Genomic DNA, 25,490 nt, shown 5'->3' on the forward strand with positions numbered 1-25,490 from the left:
CCAAAGTAAATTTCCCTGCCCCTTCAGAGCCAAAGAGCCTCCATGGCTACTGTATACAGTATTTTCAACATTGTTTTTCTGTACTTTTAACCCCATTTCCAAAGGAAGGAGCATCAAAACAATTCCAAATTTCAATGAAGCCACTCTCTTGTGTGAGCTAAGGACATGAAGTCCTTGAACAGAAGGAACAGATATCAAATTTTTCTCCTTTGAAACAAGCTGCCTTCAAACTCAAGTCCATGGATGCTGAAAGATCCCTATAATTTTAATGCAGTACCTTTGATAAATGTGTTTTCAAGTAAACCAAAATCTGAAAAGCAAACCCATCAAGTACCAGTCTGAATTTGCTAAAGCAGAAGTATAGCAATTCTTTTCTCCAAAAGCACACAGTGATGTATGTATTATAAAACACCTTAAAACTGGTAAAAGTTTGAGGTAAAATTTCAGAAGAGCAATACTGAACTCAGGATGCCAAGTCACAAACTGCTTTTCCAATTAATGTCTCTTCACCCTCCCACCATTCTGTCTATACACTCGCACTCAATGGTGACCTTTGCCCCCACCTCCCATTCCCATCCAGTATTATTACTTTAATAAACCCACTTTTAAAGTATTCCAATTTAAATGTAACACAGAATTGGAGGTGGTTGCACATAAACGTCTTTATTTCTCTCTCTTCCTTTTATTAAGATAACAGCAAGGACTCCTCTTTCACAACACAACAGACCAAACCTTCCAGTAAAGATCCCGACCCAACTGTCAGGAATACTTTCATGCAGTACCACAGAGACAGCAAATTGATCATATGTATAACCAAGCTGTTGAAGTCATATATAAAGACTGAAATTTAAAATGTTAACAATACTCAGGATAATGACACCATTTAAAAAACCCCAAAGATTACATAGCATAAGCATGTGTTTCCTCATCACTAAAAGGAAAACAAGGACTAATCATGGACACAAAATATACTTAATCTTCAAACCAATACTACTAAATTACTTCTAATCAGAAAAATAAAAATTATTCTGAGATGAAATATTTTGGTATTCCAGCTACCGACAGTGAAATATCTTATAACCAATGGCGATATTTTCCTGATATAATCATCATATAAACAATGTGTCTATGTTATTTTCAAAATATACTTTTACTTAAGGAATACTTGATGCTGGCAAGAAAGGAATTGCAACTCCCACAGAAGCCCTTCAGTTTTCAGAACAAGTACTTGGTAAAGTTGCACAGTTGTAATTAAATACAGATGGCAACAATCTTTGCTGCAATGATCAAACAGCTGATGTTTTTACAATGATTCTAAACAGAAAACTTGAGGAAAAACATTTAATTCAAGACAGTAATGAACTCAGATTGGTCAGAAAAAAAATATATACGTGTTTATGGTATTTGAATCCCACTCTCACAACAATAAATTTGGGGTTTTTTTCTTTCTTTCTTGAAGGAACTCTTTTTCCCACTTAAATACTCTATTGATATATCCTTTTTAGGCATCACCTGACTCTGTGGGTACGTATTGCAAAGGCTTGCAAAATCTATGCCTAACTGATTTGAATTAATATTATTATTATTTGCAACAAATATTCCAAATAATTAATCCAAAACATCAGAAATTAAAAACTGCTTCAAGTCTTAGTATTGGTTATATTTTAAGAAATGTAAAATTTTCTTTAGCTTTATGACAAACACGTTTTAAACAGCACAAGTATGATGATACCATTTTACATAGCAAAAGTTTTCTCCATTTGAGGTTTGATACTTGAAAGATTCTTATCAATTTGAGGGGTTTTGTTTCTTAGAAAAGTCAGCTTTCTGAACTACAGAAAAACAATCATTCTTGGTCTTGAATATCAGGTTTGAACATCTAAAAGAAATAATTATCTAAATGAAATTAAAATAATTAACTACTAAACATGAACTGAAAAAGGGAAGAGACTGGATGCAGCTTGAATGTGAAAACCAAAGATCAGGTCAAAAGCTGACTGACTAGATGTTGGAAGCTATCATTATCTGAAGTCCTTCTATGCACAAAATATACCAGCAAGAACTGCCATCTTTCTGCTGAAAGACATCTAAGAACATTTCCTGAACATTTCATGACTTGCAATTAAATTGAGTGTCTAACTCAGCAATTTTGACATCCCACCCCTAAATATTCCATTATTTCCCACAGCTTCATGTCGGTATGTTGATTAGCAAAGAAAGAGCCATAAAGTGAATTAAACATAAATTTACAATGCTTTCTGTGCCAATACTAATACCCATTCAGTGTTAAATTATTCCCAGAGTCCGAGTCAGAGGACTGGAGAGATAACTTGCTAAGAATATGGAGATAGCATTCAAAGAAAACATAAATTAAATTAAAAGAATAATTTTCCAAATAAAGAAGCCACTGGGACGTGTTTTAAATGAACAACTAACTGTACGATCCTGCTTTGTCAAATAAATACAGCTGAAGAAGCAGCTTTAAAGTGAAGCAGAACTGGAAGATGAGAGTTGTCTTTGGGAAGCTGCTAAGCATGGAAAGAAGCACTGTACAGTAAGAGCAGGTAGTCTCAAATTAACTGCAAATAGACTTCCTGGAAGGCTAAGTTCAAGATTTTGTTTAGATGCTAGGAAAAAAAAAAAAAAAACAAATACATGCCTAGATGTAATACTTCTCTCAATAAATCCCTTGTCTGTTCTTTCAGAAAACACAAAAACTTACATAAACATTGAAAGGTTCTAATTTGTCCACAAGTATGTTTTACTTGACATCTTCATTTCTCCTGATACTACTGTTTTTAAACACACATTACAAATCTGAATCAAGGTCTCTTCTTTTACAGCAACATACAGAACCTGATTTCCAGATATCTTCCCAAGAGTAAGTCATTTCCACTTTTCTGTTAACAATATAGATCCAAAGGAGAGAACTTTTGTAAACCTGCTCACTAAGTAAACAGATTTCTAATAGGAATGAAAGCTAAACTGCTTTTCTCGTTGTTAAACATGTTTTCTTTCCAAACTCCATTCTCCATCTAGCTAAGATTTTACATAAATCTCAATTAAACATTCATTAAATAAAATAGATTAAAAACTAGTTTTCACTGCATACAGACTGAAAAATCTTGGTGCAGACTTGTGCTTTTTCACTTTCACTATTCAGGTAGAGCTGCTAAATTTAAATCATGAAGAGTTTGGCTCATTCCTGCTTAATTCAGTAAACACCATTCTTACATTCTCTACTCAACGTAAGTTAGCCCACGATCCAATTCAATTCAGCTTCCCTGAATTCCTAATAATAGTGGAAGGATTGGTTCTGTACAGCTCAATGATGCGGAATTAACCCATTTAAATCCCAAACTTCAATCGCAAACAGGGATACCTATCCTTTAAGCTAAAATTAAATATAAATATACACACACAGACATATATTTATCAATTAGCACCATCTAGTGGGGTCATTACAATTTGTGCGATATGAGAAATATGCAGCTCACTGTTCACGTTTTTCTACATCCTGCAAAACATGTTATGATACAGCACAAGTTAAGTAATTAATAAAATTCAGATGTAAAAAAAAAACCCAACTGCAAACTGTCTTTTTAATTAATAACACTGTTACTCCACCATAAATAACATTTAAAGAAAAATATCTACACTGAAAGCCGCATGTGCTTACATAGGAAAATGTATTGATAGGAAGAAAAAATGCTTTTAGGTATTCACACACTAGCAAAACACAATTACCATTTAATTACTGTTTTCTATTTTTGACTCTTCTCTTCCCCACCGCATACCTCAAGAAAAATCTGCCAGTCTTTAAAAGAAGATACATACATACAAAAGGCGCACACAAACGATGACAAAACCTTCGCTCCATCATCAGAGCGAAATTCTACTGTACACACAAATTTTGATAAAATCGGATCAAAGTGCCACAAATATAGGATCACAACCCAGAACACAAATGACAGATTAAATACTTCTGAAATTTTCAAAGTAATTAATTTAAATGAAGTCAGCTACTCTAAAAACAGATCCTAATTGTGCTCATTCATCCCACTTCTCAAATATGAAGTCTAGAAATTGATTTTTCGTCAGTTTTACATGAGAAACTGGGGGGGGGGGACGACTTCAGTCATGAAATTAAATACTGCTAAAGAATACCAAATGCAAAAGCTAATGTAGTGGACCCCCCCATATACCAACTGCATACGTCTATATATCTATATAGATAGATAGCAGCAGCACATGAGGGTGCTTAAATGCAAACTATGACAGGCAAAATCTCTACCAGACTTTGCCAACAGGGAAGCAAGCTAAAAACATTACTGTTCCCTTCTTCCTCTGCCTACTTACAGTTCAGGTTAAAAAACAAAGTAAAACAAAATAAAAAACAATTATTGACTAAAATTAAGGACACACTTAAGAGTACCAGGACAAGTCCCACGTGTGAAATTAAGCATTTACTTAAATGCATTTTAACGAAACCATGGTCATGAAAGCAAAGAACACCTATAAGGACAAGCTTTGCATTCAAGTCTTCCCTTGTTTGTAAAAAAAGTGATTGACAGCAGAACTTTCCAAAAAGATCAAAGCAAATCAAGAGGAACTTGAGACAATGAAGGACAGACACATTTCTGGTGACATCCCAGACCTAAAGTTTATATTAAAATATAAAGTTGTGAAATTTTAAAAACTAGATAGCAAAACAATAAAGCACTTTTTGGTAGATAGTAAAGGATGATCTTCCATTCTTCCCTACTACATTTGGCACTAGGTGAAAGTCAGTTTTACTTCTGATTCTGGGAATAATGGTAAAAGTAGGTGAAAATTCAGAAAAATAGAAAAAAAGTGGAAAAATATGTAGATGTGGGAGAAAAAAATAAGATCAATAAAAACCATAGGTAGAAGATTTGCAATGAGTACTTCAGAAGTCACAGGATGCAAGAACAGGAAATATAAAGCCTTTGCGGTACAGCCAGGTGCCAGTCTACAATTTACACTGAGCAGAAATCAAAACAAAGATTTTCTAATAAATTAATTACCAACAAACTAAGAACTTTGATTTTTAAAAAATATGAAAATAGCACCTGAACTTTATTTAAAAGGAAAGAGAATTGTGTTAGGAGTAAAATGTCCCAAACAGGTACAACCAAATCAATACAATTGAGTTAATAGATAGAACTAATTCTCGGTCTTTCCTGCAGAGGACGGAGAAACACCAACACTGAAGTGGAATGTGGAGGAGCATGAAAAATAATGACAAAATATTGGGAAGAAGTTGCATTAATTTAGAAGAGATTTACTGCCATTTCCCTGTACCTTTTCAGACCACTGCACTTCAGGTTTTGCACTAAATCATGCAAACATGCAAACCCATTTTACAGGAAGTATCAAATCAAAGCAAGCATATTCATTTCTTCTTAAATTGGAAGGGCTAATGCAAATGTATTTGTACAGGTGTACAAAATTACAGACATGCTCCATATCTTTAAATTTGGGAAAGCTGTTAGAAAACAGTAGAAATTGCCTAATGACAGAGGAGACAACAGTAACCAAGACAAGGGAGCTGTATTGGCAGTCCTGCTATTATAAAAAATAATACAGGAATAAGTTTAGCAATACAGACCAGGGGCACAAAAGTATCAAAAGTATCCATTACTGGGATGCCAAGAGATTTCCTGAGAGTTTTCCATCAGGAACTGGCCTCCAACTCCTTTTTTCAAGTAGGATGCAACCAAAGCATGAGCCAGCACGACCTAGCCCAACTTCCACTGCATTTCAATATGAAACCAGAAAAAAAAATTAAACAATACCAAAAAGAAGTATCATTAACCAGAGATTTTTTTTTTACTTTTTTTTACATTTTTATGCCATAGATGAAGTAGCAAAACCAAAAGGCAATATATCTCCTTTTATATCATGCAAAAATGTCTATTTACACTTGTCAGAACAAGAAATGACAAATATTGATCTAACTTAGCTGAATTTCTCCAGCTCAACTGAAATACACTGAAGCACTCTAACTGTATCCAACGTCAGACAACCAGCTTCAGCGCAGGAGAGATCACTCTCATCTACATTCTTAAAGGTTTGAAAAATCAGTGGAAAAGCTGAAACAAGCAAAAAACAGTAGGAGATTCCCACAGAGAAGCCATAACGGTTGTGAAAATGTTAACAGGAATAATAAAAGAATAAATGAACATACCACAAAAAGAATTAAATGTCTCTTATACATTAAAAATTAATTTAGAAGTTGAAAAACAAATAGAAAATATTCCAGATCTAATAAGTTAAAAGACCAATATACATACTCAGAAAACACATAGACAGAGCGGAAGCATGACAGAAGATGTGATCGAGCCATAGGTCTTATTTAGCGTTTACCCGATATGCAATAAGAGGAAAATTCTCCCTTTGGAAGAAGGCAAGAATAAAACTTTGTCAGTTTATCAGTTAGAATTAGTTAGAAACTAGTAGAAAGTGGATGTTTCAAGATGAAAGATCATAGGCACACAACTACAAATATTTTGTTGCTTGGCATGTGCTATGGTATGATGTGTAGTTAGCTTTTAACAACACACCACACTTCAATATAACCAACAGTATTTCAGATGCCAATTAACATGATTACAATCATGGGTTACTTTTTCCCTAAAATGTTTGCAACCTGGAAATTCAAAATTGCATGCTGATTTATGGTTAGATCCTGATTAAAACCATGTATGTCGATAGTGTCATTACTGGATTATTTAATCACTAAATCTCAACAAAAAATGCTCTTTTCCATGAAACCTAATCTGTAAAGCAGATTATAACTGAAGACGTTTTATGAAGATGATATCCATTCTAAACAAAAAGCAGTACTGAAGCCATCCCATACATAACCCATTTATAGCTAGCACGTTTGGGTAGCTTTAACTCTTAAATGTCAAAACAATTGAGGCAGCTGTGTTTCTGAATTATTTATATCACTGGTATTTACTTTGTACTGAAATTGGTATTTACTTTTACTGAAATTGAAGGGGAGAACAAAAATTGCCTGTTTGGGATGCTATTCCCTGAAACAAAGAGTTCTGAGGTAGCATTGTGTCCTTGTTGACCAGCAGTTCATCAAGAACGGCAGACTGATGCACCTAGTACAGAGAGTGAAAGTACAGATAGTGAAAGTAAAAAGAGAAATGGAATTCAAAAGTCAGAATGGATTATTATCATTTTATTCCTTCGCATCACTAATATTGGTGGGTGCATGTCCATGCATGAGAGATCCAAGTCCAGAAACTGATGAGAGCAGGGTGTGTTTCTATTTCCCTAAGGAATTCAATTATCTGTGTACTTTGCTAGCAATCTTTAAGTTGAGTAGCCAGCATGTAAAAGGAGACTGATATCTGGAAGGACTCAAGATCTTAACCACTGACTGAGTAGAGCACCCAGGGTTCAGGCATGGCTGTTTAGTTGGACTTAGAGCTAGTGCTGGTAGCTGAGGAATCTGTAAATGTGGTTCTGCTTAGAAATCTACCTAGTGAAGAGACGTGCGTTTTCAGCGGTGAAGTTCAGTCCTGATCGGCTGAAGAGGAGAAATGGGACTAGGCTGTCACATATTTTGTTTAGACGAGTACTGTTGGTGCTTACCATGGGTAAAGGCACTGCTCTGCCTGCAGAGTCTTTCTGGCCAGCTGGGCGAGCAACATAGGCATTCAGCAAGTGGGAACAGCAGTGGCCACATCCATCTCTTGGTACATCAGACTGGGCTTGTGCAGCCAAGACAGAGGAATCCTCGCGTCCTTGGGTCAGGCTACACTGGGCAGCCCTCATAACATCCCCAAACTCCAGCATAAAAGATTAAATATCTCATCAACTTTACATGCAAAGAAATAGCATAACTTCGCAACAACATGAAAACTACACAAGAACAATGTTTTCACTAGGAATTTATATGGCCATCTTAACATGGCACACAGATATTTCATCTTTATACTTACTGCCTTTATTCCCCTAAGAGACAAGGAATTAATACAATCCTTATTTAGAAGATAAGAAATATAAGAAGCCTGAAGACATACACGGGAGGACACACTGAGGGAAAATACTGTCTTAGTAAGAAAAATGGAGAAGGGGAAGACAGCTGCAAAATTCACAACTATAACGTATGCAACAGGCAACTCTAAATGGTCCACTGAGGCACCATTTTTTTTTTTTTTAAAACAAATGCAAGACAGCTTTAACTTCAGACAAGTCAATGTTTTTAAAACTGTCACTACAGGAATACAGAAGACTTTTACACCATAGGTAGCATAAAGTGGTTCAGCTAAAGCAAGAAAGTATGAAACTCTTCCCTCTAGCATGGGAACGGACTACACCACCATACACTGAAGGTGCTAGGTCAAAGTGGATCTGTACATTTAGGTTTTGCCATTTAATTGAAGGCATAGTCAAGTTATAGAATTGACTGTTGTAAATTACTCATCCTTGATTTGCGCAGACAAGTAAACCTTACGCTTCGCATGTTTTTAAATCTTACTTCTTCAGCACCTCACTGGCTACTCTGCAGTGACTGTACACCATGTGGGTAGCACCGGTGCACTAAGCACTTACATGCTGCAGCTGTCAAATTAATGTTTGAAGTGAACTGGCACTGATATCACCACACCTACAAAGCGAGCACTGGATTCTACAAAGATACCCAGAGACAGCTATTGGAGAAACAATCTGTGGTTAAGACAATACTGCTATACGAACAATGCTATCTATAAACCTAAAGGAATAGTGCACATGTACCGTACTATGTTGCTCTCTTCTTTCCACGCTTTAAAAAGAGTTATAATAGTGATGACTTAAAAAAATGCTTAAAGCAGCACAGATGAAATAAAAGTAATGGGGAACAGAAAAAGATGAGTAAAAACTGTGCATGTATGTCTGTATTTCATTCAAAAGAGGAAAAATACTGAGGATGTATGTAATATTACATATACTAGTGAGCAATACAATTTAACTTCACAAGGATTAGTTGGAGAACGGACACAAGCAAGATTTCCTAAAAAAGAAGAGAAGTTAACATAAGCAGTAACAAAACCTGCTGGTAGGAAACACAGGCAGGCATTTTTACTAAATCTTGGTTTTAAGATTAAGGTTTTATTAAATCTTATTGTATCAGTTTTCATGCTTCAAAATTTTTTGTAACTATCACGTCCGGTCTTTTTAACTCTTACAACGGTTTTGCAGTCCAGAGCTTGTTTGGATAGTTATGACTTTCTGTTCTTAAAAGGAAAGTCGTCCAAGACAGTAACAAAAAAAAAAATGTTTTAAACACTCCCTCACATGTTCTGCCACAGAACTTCAGCCCAAGGGAAAAGAACACTGTAGAAAAACAGTTTAAAATTACGTTATCCTTGGATGTCTTAGATTTATCAGACTATTATTACTGAGCAGCTTATGAGACCTTTGATTGGCCTCCGTATCATAGACAAAAAATGTATCACTTTGGCTGCACAAGCGTCCTAAGACAAGAAAAATCTGGGCATAAGCATAAATTTGGGTTCTAAAACTGCCCTGCTAACTGCTGCACCAGTTTTGTCACCAGGCTGGTACATTGCCCCCTCGGTAACAATGAAATTACAAACTATTTGTCTTGGAAGGATTGATATACTTCTTTTATGTCCAGTACATTTTGGCTGGATTTCTGCTACTCTTTGGAGGTTTCCCAGCAGAAACTTTAAATCAATTACCGCTGATCCAAAAAAAAAAAAAAAAAAAAGCCTCCATCTGGATTTTAACCTAAACCAAAGTGTTTTCACATTCCAAAGCACTGATTTATTCACAAGTTTCAAGTAATAGTCATAGACCAACACTTCACACCTCAGATTTAATAAGCTTATCTGCTTTATTTTTCATTTCAAAAGTTTGTTGGTACAGCGTACTTGTAGAGACTTCTGATATCAACCCAACTTTCATAGCTTTTATGGGACTAAACTGTCAACAAGACTATTTAACTGATATTTTGGAAACTAATCTTTGAATTGTGATCTTATTATTATTTTTTTTAATAAAGTGGGCTGAAAGGAGGAATTCATGACAAGAACAGGACTTCCTTATTAAAATCTAGATGAAAAGTTGTGAGCAGCTATTACTAAACACATTAGCAACTCTGATGTGGAAACTGCAAGATGCTGGAGAGACCAAACATCTGACAAAGTTAACACTAGATATCCTGTTAATCATCTACCGAAAAGTACAAAATAAAAGCATATGAAAAACAATAAAAAAATACAGTGTATTTTCACAGGAGAAACCATTCAATAGGCTTCAGGAAAAAAATATTATTTATGTACACTTGCTCTCTGTTTCCTAGTAAACTGTTTACTAGGTACAACTACAACTATTACTTCTTGTTGAACCATCACATAGGATCTGTCTTTCACAATTGCAATAATCCATCCATTTGGCACTAACTTGATGTGTATGTTCTTATAAACAAGGTTATACCATCCAAAGCTATGCCTGACCACTTCTGCAATAAATTGGAGGTGCATTTTTTTTCACTTTATTAAAGACACAAATAAGATCAGCTATGTATGGGTGAACACCTGTGGCAAAACAACTTTGTCTTTACTCAGGGAAGAAACAGTAAACCTGTTTTATATGTCATAATATGTGGAAAGTTGGGGCATCTAGCTAGGATTTCAAACCGGAATCCATTTTATTTTACTTATTTTTGACCAGTTATTACCTGAAGTATTGCATGTTTATACAATAAGAACACAAAAAAGTCAAAGGGGGTGCACTCAAAACACACATATACCAGACACTCCTGCCTCCCAACACCTTAACAACAGAACCAATCGTTTGCTCAATATCTGGCTGCTATCTACCTTTTCCTTAATGTTTCCATGGAAACAATATCAGCCTGAATAAAGTAAAGATCCAGTACTATTTTTTATACAACTTCAATTACCTTATTTTGATTAATCTGATCACTGTTCCCATGGAAATAAAGTTTAAAGGCAGCTGACTGCCTCCAGCTAAGAGCGATCTCTTTATTTGCAGATTTCAGTTGCTGGCTATTGAGCAAGTCTCAAATAATAAAAAAAAATAATAATAATAATAATTGGCTTCAAAACTAACACTTCAAATTTATGTGGCATTTCATAAGGAATAACACCTTGCATTACACTTTTCTTTTAATGCAAGAATTTTGATAGAAACAAAATGACTTATTGCTTGAGTGGTAATTACTCTAAATACAACTGCAAACTATTGTCAGTCATTAAGAAGTTTTCTTACAGACTATTGTTTTTTCAATAATTTTCACCCTTATGTAAACATAAAGCATGTGGCAAGTTTATATTTCGGTATATGAATTAGACCATTACCTACAAATACTTTGGATGAGAAGAGTACTGAAATTTTAGCACTTCTACATGTATATTCTGTACTTAAATCTCTAGCAGGAAGTTTCAATGATTAACTGGAGATCAAGATACCTCTCCAGACAATGAGGAAAAGCCTTAATTTCTTCCATGCAGCTTCTGTATTTCTTTGCAGATACAGTATCCTAATACTATCCAAATATGCCTCATCAGCAGACAGATCTGTAGGGCTGAAAACATTGCACATCGCATGTATTACACCTCTTTCAACAAGAGACATCCACTGAACAAGGACAACCTCACCAAAATTAAGATTTCCTTCACCTATGATGATCTAGATGTAATGAATGACAAAAAACTGCTACCTATTTTCTAGTACATCAATATTATTGAATTCAACTCTAGTAAATTCCTTCTCCCCTTTCCAGAAATAGGAAAAGCTCTCAAACCAGTACACCAGACCACATCTGTGCACTGCTTGGACAGTCTGTGTTACAGGAGTGATCACTTTACTCTTGCCATCAGTAGCCTTTGCATGCTTTCTCCAACCGAAAAGATGTAAACTATAACGTGAGAAGCAACCTTGCTTCATTCTCCTCTAGAGCACAAAGAACAATTATTTTTCATTGACCATGAATTGTTACTGGCTGCCAACCACCACACTCACACCTCCATATGGCCAGGTGGTAAATGCGTACTCACATTGCCTTTTCCTTCATTTTTTCCCATCTCCAAAGCAAACAGCACTGCAGACCTCCACATGAATTTACAAAACTGCAGACTATTCCCTTTACCAGGGAGGCACAGCTTTTTAAAAATAAATACGATTGGGAACTCAGCAGTAAAGAACCTTAAGGACTTAAGTAGCAAAGCAATGTTTTTGTGAATGAGCTATCAGTTTCAATAATTCTACCCACTCTAAGGTGGTCCATATATCCCTCCAACTCTCCAGTGTTTTCCCCCTAAAACCACAACCCACCCTCTCTGTTAGATCTGAGGTTAGGTCTACCAAACCCCAGTCCCACTTTTTCCAGGCTTGCTGCTCTTGGGTTCCACAGCTACCCTGAGCTCCTTCTGAAGTGGCTGGTTTTGTTTGCCCTAAAATCAGAAACTCCTCTTGTCATTCTTTTAACAGGTGCAAACATACTAGCCATCAAAATGCCCTCACAAACACCACCTGCTCTCTCCATCTTCTATATACCATAATGATTAACAGAGAAAAATGTTCCTGTGACCCAGAGAAAACAGACAGTTCCAGCAATAAATTATGAAGATTTTATAAAAATTAGTTCTAGAGAAACATGAAGAACAAAACAATGAGAAACTAAATAACTTTTGTATGTTCAGCAAAAAATATTTCAATATCTGCTTCAAACTTGAAGTACAGAAGCAGCCAACATTAGCATCATTGGGCTGCCATGAAGAAAGCCAACTCAGTCTCCGTAGATCTCCAACCTTCATTCTGCATCATCTGGGTCATGCTAAAATCTTACACTAATGCACCCTCCTCAAACACCATCACCTCAGATCGTCATACGCAGCTAGCATTCCTTCCATCGATGGGTCATCCCCATTAAAAGTTCAGAACAACTGTAGCTGTCACACACAACTCATCAGAACAATTCATACAATCTGAAGTTCATTTCCTCTACATGTTCTCAGGAAGAAGATGCAAACAAGTTGATGCTTGAGCCTGTGTCCAGGCAGCAGCATTCACCATTTGGATGCATGACGTGGGAGGTGAACACATATGATCTGTGCTGCACGCACCTGGATGTTGGCTGCAGAACATCTAACATATCACAGGGTAGAAGCTGCACCATACAACCCTTCCATGACTGCCAAAAGTACCTGCATAGCTCTTCCCAGATGCAAGGTTAGACAGTTATGAGTTAGTCTGTCCTCTAAGATAAAACCAGCCATGAAACCTGATAGAGATTCTCCAATTCTGTACTGTAGATGCAAAGCCATTCATGCTACAGAGTAACAGCTTGTTTCATGTTTTTGTTTAAAACTCTGGCTAAAAACTATGACTGTAAAAAAAACTGCCCTGGCTTGTACCAGTCAAGACTGAAGATTTAGCACATCATCTGCAGATCATTGATTTTTATCACTGTAAGCATGTGTCAAATCAATCCTTTTGCTTTGCCAAAGTCAGCTCATTTTTTTGTAAATGCTGTCTTTACTTTTTCTCATTACCAAAGGAAACACAGTAGGCTAAAAGTATATACATTTACATATCGAAAAATGTGTCTTCCCACCAAAAATTTCCAATACTTCTATATATAGCCCAAATATTACAATCACTGTGGTAATCATCTGATTCCATTTAAATTCCAAAGAAATTACACCAGGACATACTTGACTTATTTCTTGAAAAGCTGTTAGCCATTGACGTGGACAAACATCAGCACATACTAAATAATTTCTAAGAACTTCAAGTCAAGTCATATCCAGGTAAAACTAATAGCAAATTAGCACAAATGAAGGCTTTGCAGGACTAGCTACCAAAATACTATGTAGTTATAATATAATCAGACTAGATTCACCAAATACTTCTTCCTTTTGGAGCAGTTCTTTTCTCTTCCAGTGACACATATTGCTTTTTGACTATACAAACTCTTCAACATCAAGAGGAACAGCAACACTGCTTGCTATGGCTTCTTTTTCATAATGCAAAAGACAGTACTGGCTAAAGAACTGTGTATGCCCTAACCTGGCCAAAATCAATTAGTAAATTGCAAGTAGTTAAGAAATACTTCAGTAGAAGCCCAACAGATAAGCTTATTCAATTCTTGAGCATTACATCCACATCCAGAAATGCTTAAGGCAACACTGCAAGTAGAAGCTTCATCCTGGAGCTAAACAAACAGTAAAACATGTGTCTGGTGCACTAACAGCAACCAAACACACATGGAAATTCTTGCATCTCCTCTAAAAATAAGCTAAAAGTGTAGTTAGAACAGATCTTTATTTATCCTTTCTGTTCCTCTAAAAAAAAAAAAAAATCACATGTGTACTATTTCAAGTTTCAGCTACGTAAGTGTTCATAATTACCCTGAAGGATCAACTCTTCAGGTTTCTCTTCTGTAAGTTTCTACAGAATTACTGGAATCTCTGCAATATAAAAGGTAATGAGATGGCTGAAGATTTTTGGTAGAACTTAGGAGAGTATTGCAATAAGACAAGGAAGTAACAAATTGAGGGAAGCAGAGACAAATTTTCAACATTCCCTATCCAGAGCCAGTTCTCTCTTCCAAACTGTCAACAACAGTTGTGGGTTTTCTCTTCTCTGTACTTCACAAAGTAAAATCTAGTCAACAGATTCCTTTATTGAGAAAAGAGACAGCAAGAACAGTTGCATCAGTTTTTGCTGGTTTTACTCACTACAATAGGAATGTACTGTAGGGAACAATCCAGTATTTGCAGGGAAATGGACTGGATGATCTAATACAACTTTTCCACTTCTGACTTCTTAGAACAGCTCAGGCAGATCCAAGTTCACAAAGAGATTTCTGTCCAACAATACAGAATGAAGAGAACTCCAAGACAAGGCTTGGGGCTTTTTTCTTCTTTTTTTTTTTTCTTTCTTTTGAACGTTGAGACAGCCAGAATAGCAAATGATATGCAATAGTATGTAACCATACAGAAAATACTACGATAATTAAACACCCATAAAACTGAAAAACAGAATATCTGCAGAAAAAGTAGAAAGTTCATTTCATATTTAAACCTCTCAAGCAATGTGGACCATTTTATAACTTAGGGAGAAAAAGTTCTTTTCTAATTTCTGAAAATATTAACCAATAAAGTAAGAAGATCCACGTAGAAAGCTTTATTAAGCAGTGTATATATCTTAAATAGAGAAATAGTAGTGCCTAACTAGTAGTATACCCATGCTCATTTTCTTCCAAAACCGACACATACCAGGATCTCAACATCCTTGGCTCTAAGCAAGCTGGGGTTTTTTTTAATTACAAAATATCTGTCATCATCTGTCATCATTCTCTGTCTGAGGAATTAAAAACATTTGTCTTTGCAAGTATACTTGACTTTAAGAAGTTATTGCTAGAAAAAAAGTCTTTCAAATAAGACACCAGAACCCAGAATGAAAGATTCTGAAGCCTTGTAAGAGGGAAAACCTATGGCACATGGGGTTTGTTCTTCTGCTCTTATAGCTGTCTTCCAAAAAGGCTATGGACTGCCTTCTCTGAAACTTGATAGGATCCTGAATAATCTTTCTAAAAATGTGTTAAGGGTCAAACAAACATAATGAGTTTCAAATGGAGTTAAGCCCATCTTGGGGCAGACGCAAAATAGATAACCTTTTGAAAGCTCTTCCTCTCTCCTTTCGACACCTGAACTCCACAGAAATGAAAAGGGGAAGTTCAATAGCCTGTGATATGCACTGGATCAGACCAGACGCTCTTAACAGTCCCAATTCTTATAATTAAAAAACTTGGTCTTTTGAATGAAATTAGTATGGCATATAAAGAAGTACAAATAGTGAACACCACAGATACAGTTTCAAGAATTAAGTCTATTTTAAAACAGTGTGAGACTTAATAAGACATTAAAAGAACCACTTACAGGGTCAGTTACACATGTATTTAATACTTGGACCTAAAACGTACAAGATAATAATAATAACAATAAGAAAGATGTTTGGAATACAACACCTTGTTGTAACTGCAATAAAGTGATCATTCACTGATCCCATAAACTTTCTATCTGCCTCAAGAAAGCTTTCTCCGATTTTAACAAAAAAGAATTCATGAAAGACCAATCCATCCTGCAATAACAAACAAGGTAACCAGGGCACACAACTAGGAGAGACAGCAGGAGAGACAGCTTTTCCAAACTGACGGTATACTCAAGATGAGTAAGCTAGTTACTGTCCTACTATCTTTGCCTTCTTAAGGGGGAAAGGACAAATGGGAGCAAGTGAAGTTCAGGTTTTGCCTCAAAAGAAAATTAGAAGAAATGTTGAAATGTCAATGTTTCATACATCCACACTCATTTTCTACCCATGCTTCTTTAATTCTCAATCCAGAAAGAAAACTAATTTATCAATTGAACTACCATTTCGTTTAGATGAACACCACTGTCAGCCTGTATTAGAAAGATGATTGATGTTCCCATTGCAGTGATCTTCTGCGCCACCAGAAGAGACGGCTGCAGCAAAGCAATAAGGAGTCTGGGAATCACTGCACTTCAGAAATTTTGGTTAAATTCTTTAGGGAAGCAAGTTATTGTCAAGCACTGTTTCCCTGTTTGTTGCTGTTGTGTATCAACTACCACCGAATACTTGTGTTTACTTTTATATGTAAATTCTCAGCTATTTTGAAAATCATTTTGACAAAGTATCAACATTATTACATCCTTTTCCAGAATAATATAGCTGAAAGAGATGGAAAAAGCTGACTTTCAAACCCACAGTGAAAAATTTTAAGCTTCCTCTACATCAGTGACTGACAGGGTAACAAATTCTACTCAATTATGTGCGAGTCTGGATATATTCACAGCACGGGTTACTACCACCTATGGACTCATTTGAGCCCTGAGAATTTCCTTCCAGCTTGAATGAGCTTTGTACTGGAGACTGAAGACAAACTTACCATTTTGTAGGAGTGGAACATTTCTAACTGTCCGATTGGTCCCATTTTTCTGCTATAAGCAATTTTAACATTATTGTGGTAGCTCGGCATACCCCCGTGGCATGCTTTGATTTCTTGTTGTTGATCATTTTCATAGCAGAACAATTTACTCAAGTATTCTTCCAAACTTATTTTAGGTCATACTTTAGGTCCAACATATTTATGTGCAAAAAACAATTTTAAATGGAGTCAAGCCAATGAAAGAAACAGCTTACTAGAATTTCAGTTGACTTTGTTAAAGGAAATTATTTTAAATTAATGTGGCTACTGAACTGTTGCCATACTTGACCTCAGAAAACATATTCCTTCTAATTTTTGCTGTGAACATTTATTTATTTAAGCTAAACTCCAGGCCTTGAATGTTGACCATAAAGAAGTCTCAGATTTCCTGCTACTATTTCATACTCTTTTTTTCTAAACAAGGGCAAACAACATATGTTTGCTGCATTAGTGTTACACTGCCAAAACATCACTCCTAAATGAAATCATCTATGTATTTTTGGTAGAATCTTTATTTAACAACTTCCACCCCTGACAGAAACATAGTTAAAACAAGGCTGTTTTGTCTTCACTGAGCAAGAGTTTGATGCCTGGTTTACTAGATGGCGCTCAAAACATTTTTCCATATGCTCTTCTCAAAGAGAATCTGACTTAAATGTGGTTTACCTTCACCAGTGAATGAAGGCTTTTTTCACCAAACATATCCCAGAGGAAGGTCAGGTCTTCCTGGCTGTCCACATGTGGCTGCAGCTGGGCTGGCAATGCAGCCAGCAGCTCGTACAGACCTATAAAATGAAAATAAAACACAAAGTGTAATCTAGGGGTGATCTCATTAATTTCACTTAACAGTTCTATGTAACTGGCTGCCTGGAGCATGTCATTTTAACTGAATAAGGAGTCTGGAGTATCCAGCAAAACATTAACCTGTAGAACCAAAAGGAACATTTAAGAAAAATTACTAAGAAGCAAGCATTAGCAGTGTACCTTACCACAGCTGTCAGGCTTCTACATCCATATATATTTACACAAGGTTATGCAGAAAATTCATAAAAGTTTTGAAAAAAGGACAAAACCAGAAAAAAACATACATTCTTTCGCTTAATCGTTATTCCACTTCCCTTGATGTTAGCCAAAGAGCAAAATGAGTCATGAATAGGAAAAACTTCCTTAAAAGAACAGAAACTGGATAGGGTGGTCCATTAAAAAAAGGTTCGTGGTTTCTCTAAATATTTATTGTTAATGCATTGCTAAACATTTTTTTTTATCCTGTGTTTAGTAGGAATCCACATCAAGACAAAAGGAATTGTACTGTTTTGCAGCATTAAACCTTAAAAAACAAACCCAACACAGTTTTCCCAGACATACACACCGAGAAATATTTCAGTACCATTTTTAATTTGCAAGTATTTGAGATTCTCCGTAGGGTTAAAGCAATTGCTGCTCCCAGTTATTTGTGGCACACCTCACCAGCCATCTCGGAGGGGCAGACAGTAGCACACTGTTCCACAGTAGCATACAGCATAAAATATCCATCATGCACGCAGGCCATCAAACTGCTGTCCAAGAAATGTAGCAACAGTGTTTGCAGCAGCCCTCTTTAGGGAGGTAACCTGGCATGGGTTGATATCAATTCATAGCACATGTTTAATTTTCCAGTGGGATTACTTGGGGTAAAAAGGACAAAATGCCTTTTTCTCCTGTCTGCTGTCTACAAAAACACCAATATTCTCCTGGGATCCAAGATACACGGTGCTGTTATTATTTTTAGTCTGAGTAAGTGCTGCTGTTCATCGCAAGGACTTATTTACAAAATATTCTCCTAGTAAGGAACATTGTTGTAAGTTACAGGTTACCTGTTGTTATTATGCCTATTATCTCCTTAAAACTTATGATTTAGACTATTTCACAGCCTTTCCAGGTACTACATAGCCCTTTCAAAATTACATAGAGCAACTTCAGGATCCAATTATTTACTATTTTTGCCTTTTAACTGGCTCTCAGTAGAATACCCAGAGCGGGGGAGGGGGGGGGTGCGGCGGGGGGGAAAGTTCCTTTCAGAGACATTCTTTTGGTCAACCACCATTTTTTTGGTGGTTGACATTCATTTCTCTTAGAATCTTGCTTTTATTTGACTCTGTTCTTGCTTATGCTTCTAGAAATACTGCAAAAAGAGGATACAACTCAAACCAAAAAAATTTTGCATGCATAGAAAAAGAACGCCGAGCCTTGCGTAGTGAGATACAGTCAGTATTTGAGCTGACACACAGGGAATAGAGATTTGAATGGGACTCTTGGCTTCAACTTCTCAGATTATTAGAACTTCCACACTTAAGAAAAAATGGTTCTGTTTTTCATGCGATTTATGCTTCAAAAACATTTTCATTTAGAAAATTAAAACATTTCTGTACACTCAGCCTTACATTTCTGCACATAGCCATTTTTGTTACTGCAAATACATTTACCTCCAAATAATCTGAAGGTTGTTAAAAAATTGAACAGAAAGTTCAACATAAGCTTACATTGTAGTGTAACCCGTTTAAGAATAATTCATCTGTGCAATTCAGAAAAAGAAAATATTAACTTCACCTACTCCCTTCAAATAAGAGATGTTTAACAGAGTAAGCTTTCTTTTCCTTGACCTATCAGATCTGCTTAAATTTCACATATAATGAACTATAAAACTATTCTGTCCTTGCAACTCCTCGAAGCTTTGATAATTAAATCCCCAGTGAAAATAAAATGAAAGTTCATGTTTCCTGATGGATTAACTATTGTAGTAGCAACAAAGGGTGAGACTGAATCTGCCTATAATGAGACTGGTTTTATGCACAGATCTTCCAGAGAAAAACCCCGCCTGCTGGCACTGCAGGACTGACTAAACCTGCAGGTGTTTACACACACTAAGGTTTCTACATCCAGCTCAGAAGCATAGACTTCACTTGTGCACGTAGCTCCTAATTACCCTTTCTAGGGAAACAGGTCTCCGTGACCCTGGTGTGCTACTGATAGCTTTGACAACAATGCACCCAATCTCTGCCACTCTCCTGGGGAAGTGGAGAAAATTAGACAGATGCTTACGGGTTTTATCCAATCCCATGGCTATGTTTGTAGTGCTGCCATGCTTTGGTTCTACACTCTAGTGTTTTACAGTTTTCAGCCAGAAGGAAATCAGAACCCTGCTCTCCACAGCAGCAGCAGAACCCAAAGACTACACCATGCAGTATGCCAGAGAATACCACACTCCTGCTCTTCAGACTCCACTTGAAACTGAGCACTGTGTAGCCAGGAATAAAAAAAAACTCAATCAAGGAACCAAATGCAAATCAGGCAAAAGGAGAAAACAGAAGACAAAGATCTAAAATATGTCTAAATTTAAATCTGTGTAATTCCAGGTCATCTGACTCAGGCATAGCCTCTTTCTAAACAGAAGATAATGGCAGCAGAAGGTGCTAGCACCATAACAGCTTACCTTCACAGACAGTGTCATTTACTCTTGTCATTCCTACTGGGCACCACAGAATCAAAAATTTTCAGATGAGCATCAAGATATATATCTTGAGATATATATATATATCATATATAAAATATATATTTTATATATGAAGAAAATCAGCACATGGATCTCCCTACACACAAATCTGTCCAACTAAAGTGTCACGTTTTATTTGTTTCTTGTTCTTATTTATTAAGGTGTGAAGAAGCAGTGAAAATTGTGGCTAGCATATGACTTTACTAGCAAATAGGATTTAAAAGAAAGTACTTTTGTGATAGGGACAAGGACAAAAATTACTGTAAACTGGCTATCAATGCACTGGCAACTATGCATCAGCCTAATTTAGATTACCATACCTGATAACCTGTCACATCCATCCTTCCCACACCTGAAGGGTGGTAGCTCAAATCTCTGCAGCCCTGTAAGGTGCTACTGTAAATTGATGCTGCCAGGCAGCAAGAGAAGTAATCCCAATTTAACAGCAAAGACTGCTTCAGCCCAACCTCAGACCTCCAGCAAAACCTCTAACAAACATCTCAAGTGGTTCTGTAAGCCAGAGCCAAAGGCCACTGAAATAAACGCAGGTTTCTCACTGCTTTTAGTACTACCAGCCTGTTGAAACTAAATGGGTTTTTTTTAGTCTTTTCAATAGCAACTCTGAAGACTGACATGATGATACACTGAGCACTGCTGATCACTTCTAAACACAAAAATTAACTCTGAAGAAGGTTATAGATGTACCCCCTATATTCAGATGAACTGTATTGTAAATTTAAAATGGATGCTCATCACATAAGCCATGGAATGAACCATATCTCACTCAGCACCTCAGGACTGAATACCACTGCTGCAAGCCAGGCCTTCATTGGGCTCTTCATCTCAATTCGATGTTTCTCCTGAAGTCCCACCTCCGAGTCATATGACATACATGGATCTCCTATTAGAAAAAGTATTCTGCACACACTTTTGGGACAATGTCGACAATTTAAATAAACCAAAAAAGGCTTTTAAAAAAAACTATCTAGAAGTTGCATTTAAAAAAAAAAACACAGAAAGTCAAAAGAAAAAAAAATCCTGTTTTTTTTAATACCTGATGTTGGTAACACTGTAAAGAGCCTTAAAAAAAAAAAAAAATCTTTCTTTTATATGCTGTTGCTATTCTACTCAAGTTATTGCAATATTTTTTTTAGTCCAGTTTGTCTAAATTTAACCAGCTTTTATGTTTAAAAGGAATCATATGGTCACTGGCATTTTCTTGTATCAAAATACTTCAGGTGCCAAAATTCAGTAAAATAAACATGACTTACACAAGAAAAACTCATTTACTTCGATTTTTAAAAGCAGATCATTTATTCAAAGGTCTCAGAGGACATGAGCATTTAAAAAGTTAACAATGAGCTTAAACATAGAGATGCAAGACTATTTGCAATTGTAAGAGGGGAAGTAAGTGCTAGTCAGCGCTACAGCTGGGGGGGGTGGTAAACTAAACTGTAGGAACACAATGTAACCACCCCTTGACATTCTCAAATCATTGAAACAAAGGAGGAAAAAGGGCCCTTTCTAGCTTAAAGAAGGTCACATAATCCAGTGGCAGTAAGAGGAGTCAACTCCAGGTAAACAAGGGACCTCTTACTTTTAGATACTAGAATGCTACTATTTTGTTATATTAATGTTATATAAATTAGGTGCAGTATCTAACACTTATGTGAACTAAGTAAAAGCCTACAGCATGGAAATATTAATAAAAGCAGACAAGCACTGCACACAGGAATACTATAAAACTCTTCTAAAAGTGGAAGGGGGAAGGAGTTGTTTCAGGTGCTTACATAGTCTATTAAATCTGACTACCTGATTCAAGAATAAAGAAATTTAAAAGTAATAAATTAATACTGAGCATACAAGGCACTTTTCATTAAATGTAGTTCAGCCATGAAACATGACACAGGCAATTAAAAATCAACGACTAGATAACCCTGCCTACAGAAATAGTCCATATAAACTATAAGCATGCAGATAATGCAAATACACATACATAATCTAAAGCTAAATTTCACAACAGCTTGTCATGGACAGAGAAACAACTGAAAATTTTGGACTTGGTGTAAGAGCAAGTCAGATTAAATGGCCGCAGAAGGTTTGTAGCATCCTGCCAGCTTGGACTAAAGAAATAACTTCAAGGGAAAATCCAGCTATGATTGAAAACTCGGCACTGTTCCTGCTTAAAAAGGTAATAAATAAGTTTAAATTATTTTTTTAACACACTTCAGCCGTTCCTGTCTTCAGAGTATCTTCAGATTTTCCTAAGCTTAATTAATACACCTTAGTTCTATTCAATCTGAAAAAGTGTAGAATGGCAATTCCAAATTAAAAACGTGTACACTAAATTTGCACAAGCAATAAGATTTAAGACAAAGCAGCGATGGAAAGCTTTTAAAGAGGAAACAATGAGACGTAAAGAATTTTTCCAGTTCTAGAAAACTGCTTCCTTTGTAGTGCTATATTCTGTAGAAGACTGCTTGTTCCTAGGAGGAGAATAAATGGCTAAGCAATTGATGAAAGTGTTCCCGTACTGAACCACTCGCACTGCAGATTCCAGATGCTCTACATTCTTGACATCAGAATGGAAAAATTTACTGCTAGTCTAGAGAAATTTAATATCACCATTCTTGTCATATCCTTCATAGCTTCATTATTAGGACAAGTCTGTGGAAGCTATAAACTAGTGCTAAATGATAAAAAATATGGTCTCTGCATTCCATCACTCCTGCATTTTACAAGAAAACACCAACTTTGTTTTGGTTAGTGTAAGAAAAGAAATGAAGACAAATGGATGTGCATTTTCTTTCATATGTTAATTAATTTCCTGAATTAGCATTCTGAACAATAATGCCAGACTTCAAATCGATACTTTTTACAGTAACTCTGGGGTAATAAACACTAAAGAACATATATCTAAGCCCAGAACAACACCATAAAATTTTATTGTATTAATAAAATGGGACACACCAATCTTTAAATTTTCCACTTTGTCAAAGGTAAAATAATCAGCACCATTTGCTGCCATTTATAACAAGCTGACATATTTTCACATTTGAACTGTACTTGACAGTTCTATAAAGGCTCAGACAACACTTGCCTTAAATGCAAACAGCACTGCAGTAGAAACGTTCGTTCTAACATTCTTGCTGCTGCATAATAAAACCAGTCACTAACACCGAATACTGAAAATTATTTCATTCTGAAGTTTGAGATCAGTATTTATTCACAGGTTCAAATAAAAACACATGCAGTACAAATAGGGTCTGGGACAGACATACCACACTGTCCTATGATACACCAGTTGTAAAAAGACCACTATGTGCTCAGTTTTATGTGCTACAAATAGTTCTTTTTTATGTTCTCTTAAGTAATTCCACCAAATATATAGATTTCCTGACACTGCAGAAAGTTAAAGACTAACAATTTTCTTTGCAGAATGAGAATGATTAACTCATTACAGCATGTACCTTTTTTAATTTTGCAGTTTAGTGTTTAAAGAAAAAGACTGATCTAATTTTCAAAAGTACACAATACAGGAATGAGATAATCATGACACATGATTACCCCAGCATCTTTGAAAAAAAAAATCTGTTTTGATTTATTTGCTAATTCACAAAAAATTTAAAATGCTGAAATCCTTAGGGATGACACAGGAATTGAAATGTCAATGTTGTGAGATTTTTTTCCTAACAAAGACAATAATTTTGCTGTTAAGTGTCCTCAAAGAACAGGATTACATATTCACTAAGGGCAATACAGTCTTTAAACTTAGAAGTTGTACCTAACTTTTATTCCTCCCAGCTACAGTAATTTGTTAACCTACCTTAAAACAATATTATGACAGAAAATGTTGAAAGCAAGCAATCATTTAAGCCCACCACTTTTAAAAACATTATTTCCTTCAAAATGGAAAAGTCTTTAGTTTTGGAACTTGGCTCCCGGAGCTAAAGAATCTGCAGTTGTTTGAAACAGTTATTGGTCTTTTAGGATTTGTCTCAACATGTGTATTTCAGATTTAGCTTCCTGCATACCATTACGTTTTGATGCAAGTTAAGTAGTCGATCTTTATTTGCATCCAGACAGGGCAAGATTGTTGCTGCAGAGTCCTTACTTGTACAGCTCACCAAATCTGCTTCAAAATGTAAAACCCCTCCAAAATGTAGTTACCAGACCCTGTGTCAACAAGGATACTTTGAAAGTTCATAAAATGTACATTTATGACTATTCAAAAGTTCTCCTATTATCTGCAAAAAAAAACATACAGAAAACTGATTTCAAGTGACCTGTCAAGCACAAATTAATAAGCAGCTTGCAGAAAGCTCAAAAATATCTGACATTCATATTTTTTTTTAAAAATCTTGGCTCCTCCAAGAAACCCTACATATGATGACACCTTGAATAACCTCAACTAATTGACTGGTCCTTTGTATAGACATCTGCTTGATACATCTCTAAGTATTTCCATCTAGATCTTCATCAACAGTAGAGGGGGCAATATTAAGTACTTGGCAGTCAGTCAGGAAAGAAGTCATTCCAGCACTAAGATGTCACTGGGCACACATGCCACGTTTAACTCTTTAGTCACAGTTTGCAAGGTTAACAGACTTGGCACTGGGGAGGGGTGGTAAAGAATGCTAGAACTGGCATTTTACATGTGCAAAAGGAGGACATAATATTTCATTAAGAGACTGAATAAAGACTTCTAAGAGAAGCCAAGACTACTTCCAAGTCAGTTTCGTCTAAAACTATTGGAAATATCATTTGATTACTATATATCTCAAGCTTTCACATCACGTCTTGAGAACAGAAGAAAATGTCTTACAGGCTGTACTGATGCTCCAAAACACGACAGTATATTCTCAGTGTTGTGTCTCACTGTATGACTGAGTTTAAACTTTAAACGCTCAAAAAAATTATGCCATGAGATCAGTC

At 35.9% G+C, this 25,490-nt stretch overlaps 1 protein-coding gene across 7 annotated transcripts in view; it reads right to left on the minus strand.

Moving 5' to 3' along the window:
- Positions 1-25,490, minus strand: part of MPP7 (MAGUK p55 scaffold protein 7) — a 160,354-nt gene that overhangs the window by 82,754 nt on the left and 52,110 nt on the right. For all 7 annotated transcript variants that reach the window (XM_054057792.1, XM_054057791.1, XM_054057790.1 and 4 more), the window contains one exon: positions 17,693-17,811. In XM_054057792.1, the coding sequence (XP_053913767.1) occupies positions 17,693-17,811 (119 nt within the window). The remainder of the gene's footprint in view (positions 1-17,692; positions 17,812-25,490) is intronic.

This window comes from Cuculus canorus, chromosome 2, assembly GCF_017976375.1.
Source record: "Cuculus canorus isolate bCucCan1 chromosome 2, bCucCan1.pri, whole genome shotgun sequence".
Classification (NCBI taxonomy): Eukaryota; Metazoa; Chordata; class Aves; order Cuculiformes; family Cuculidae; genus Cuculus; species Cuculus canorus.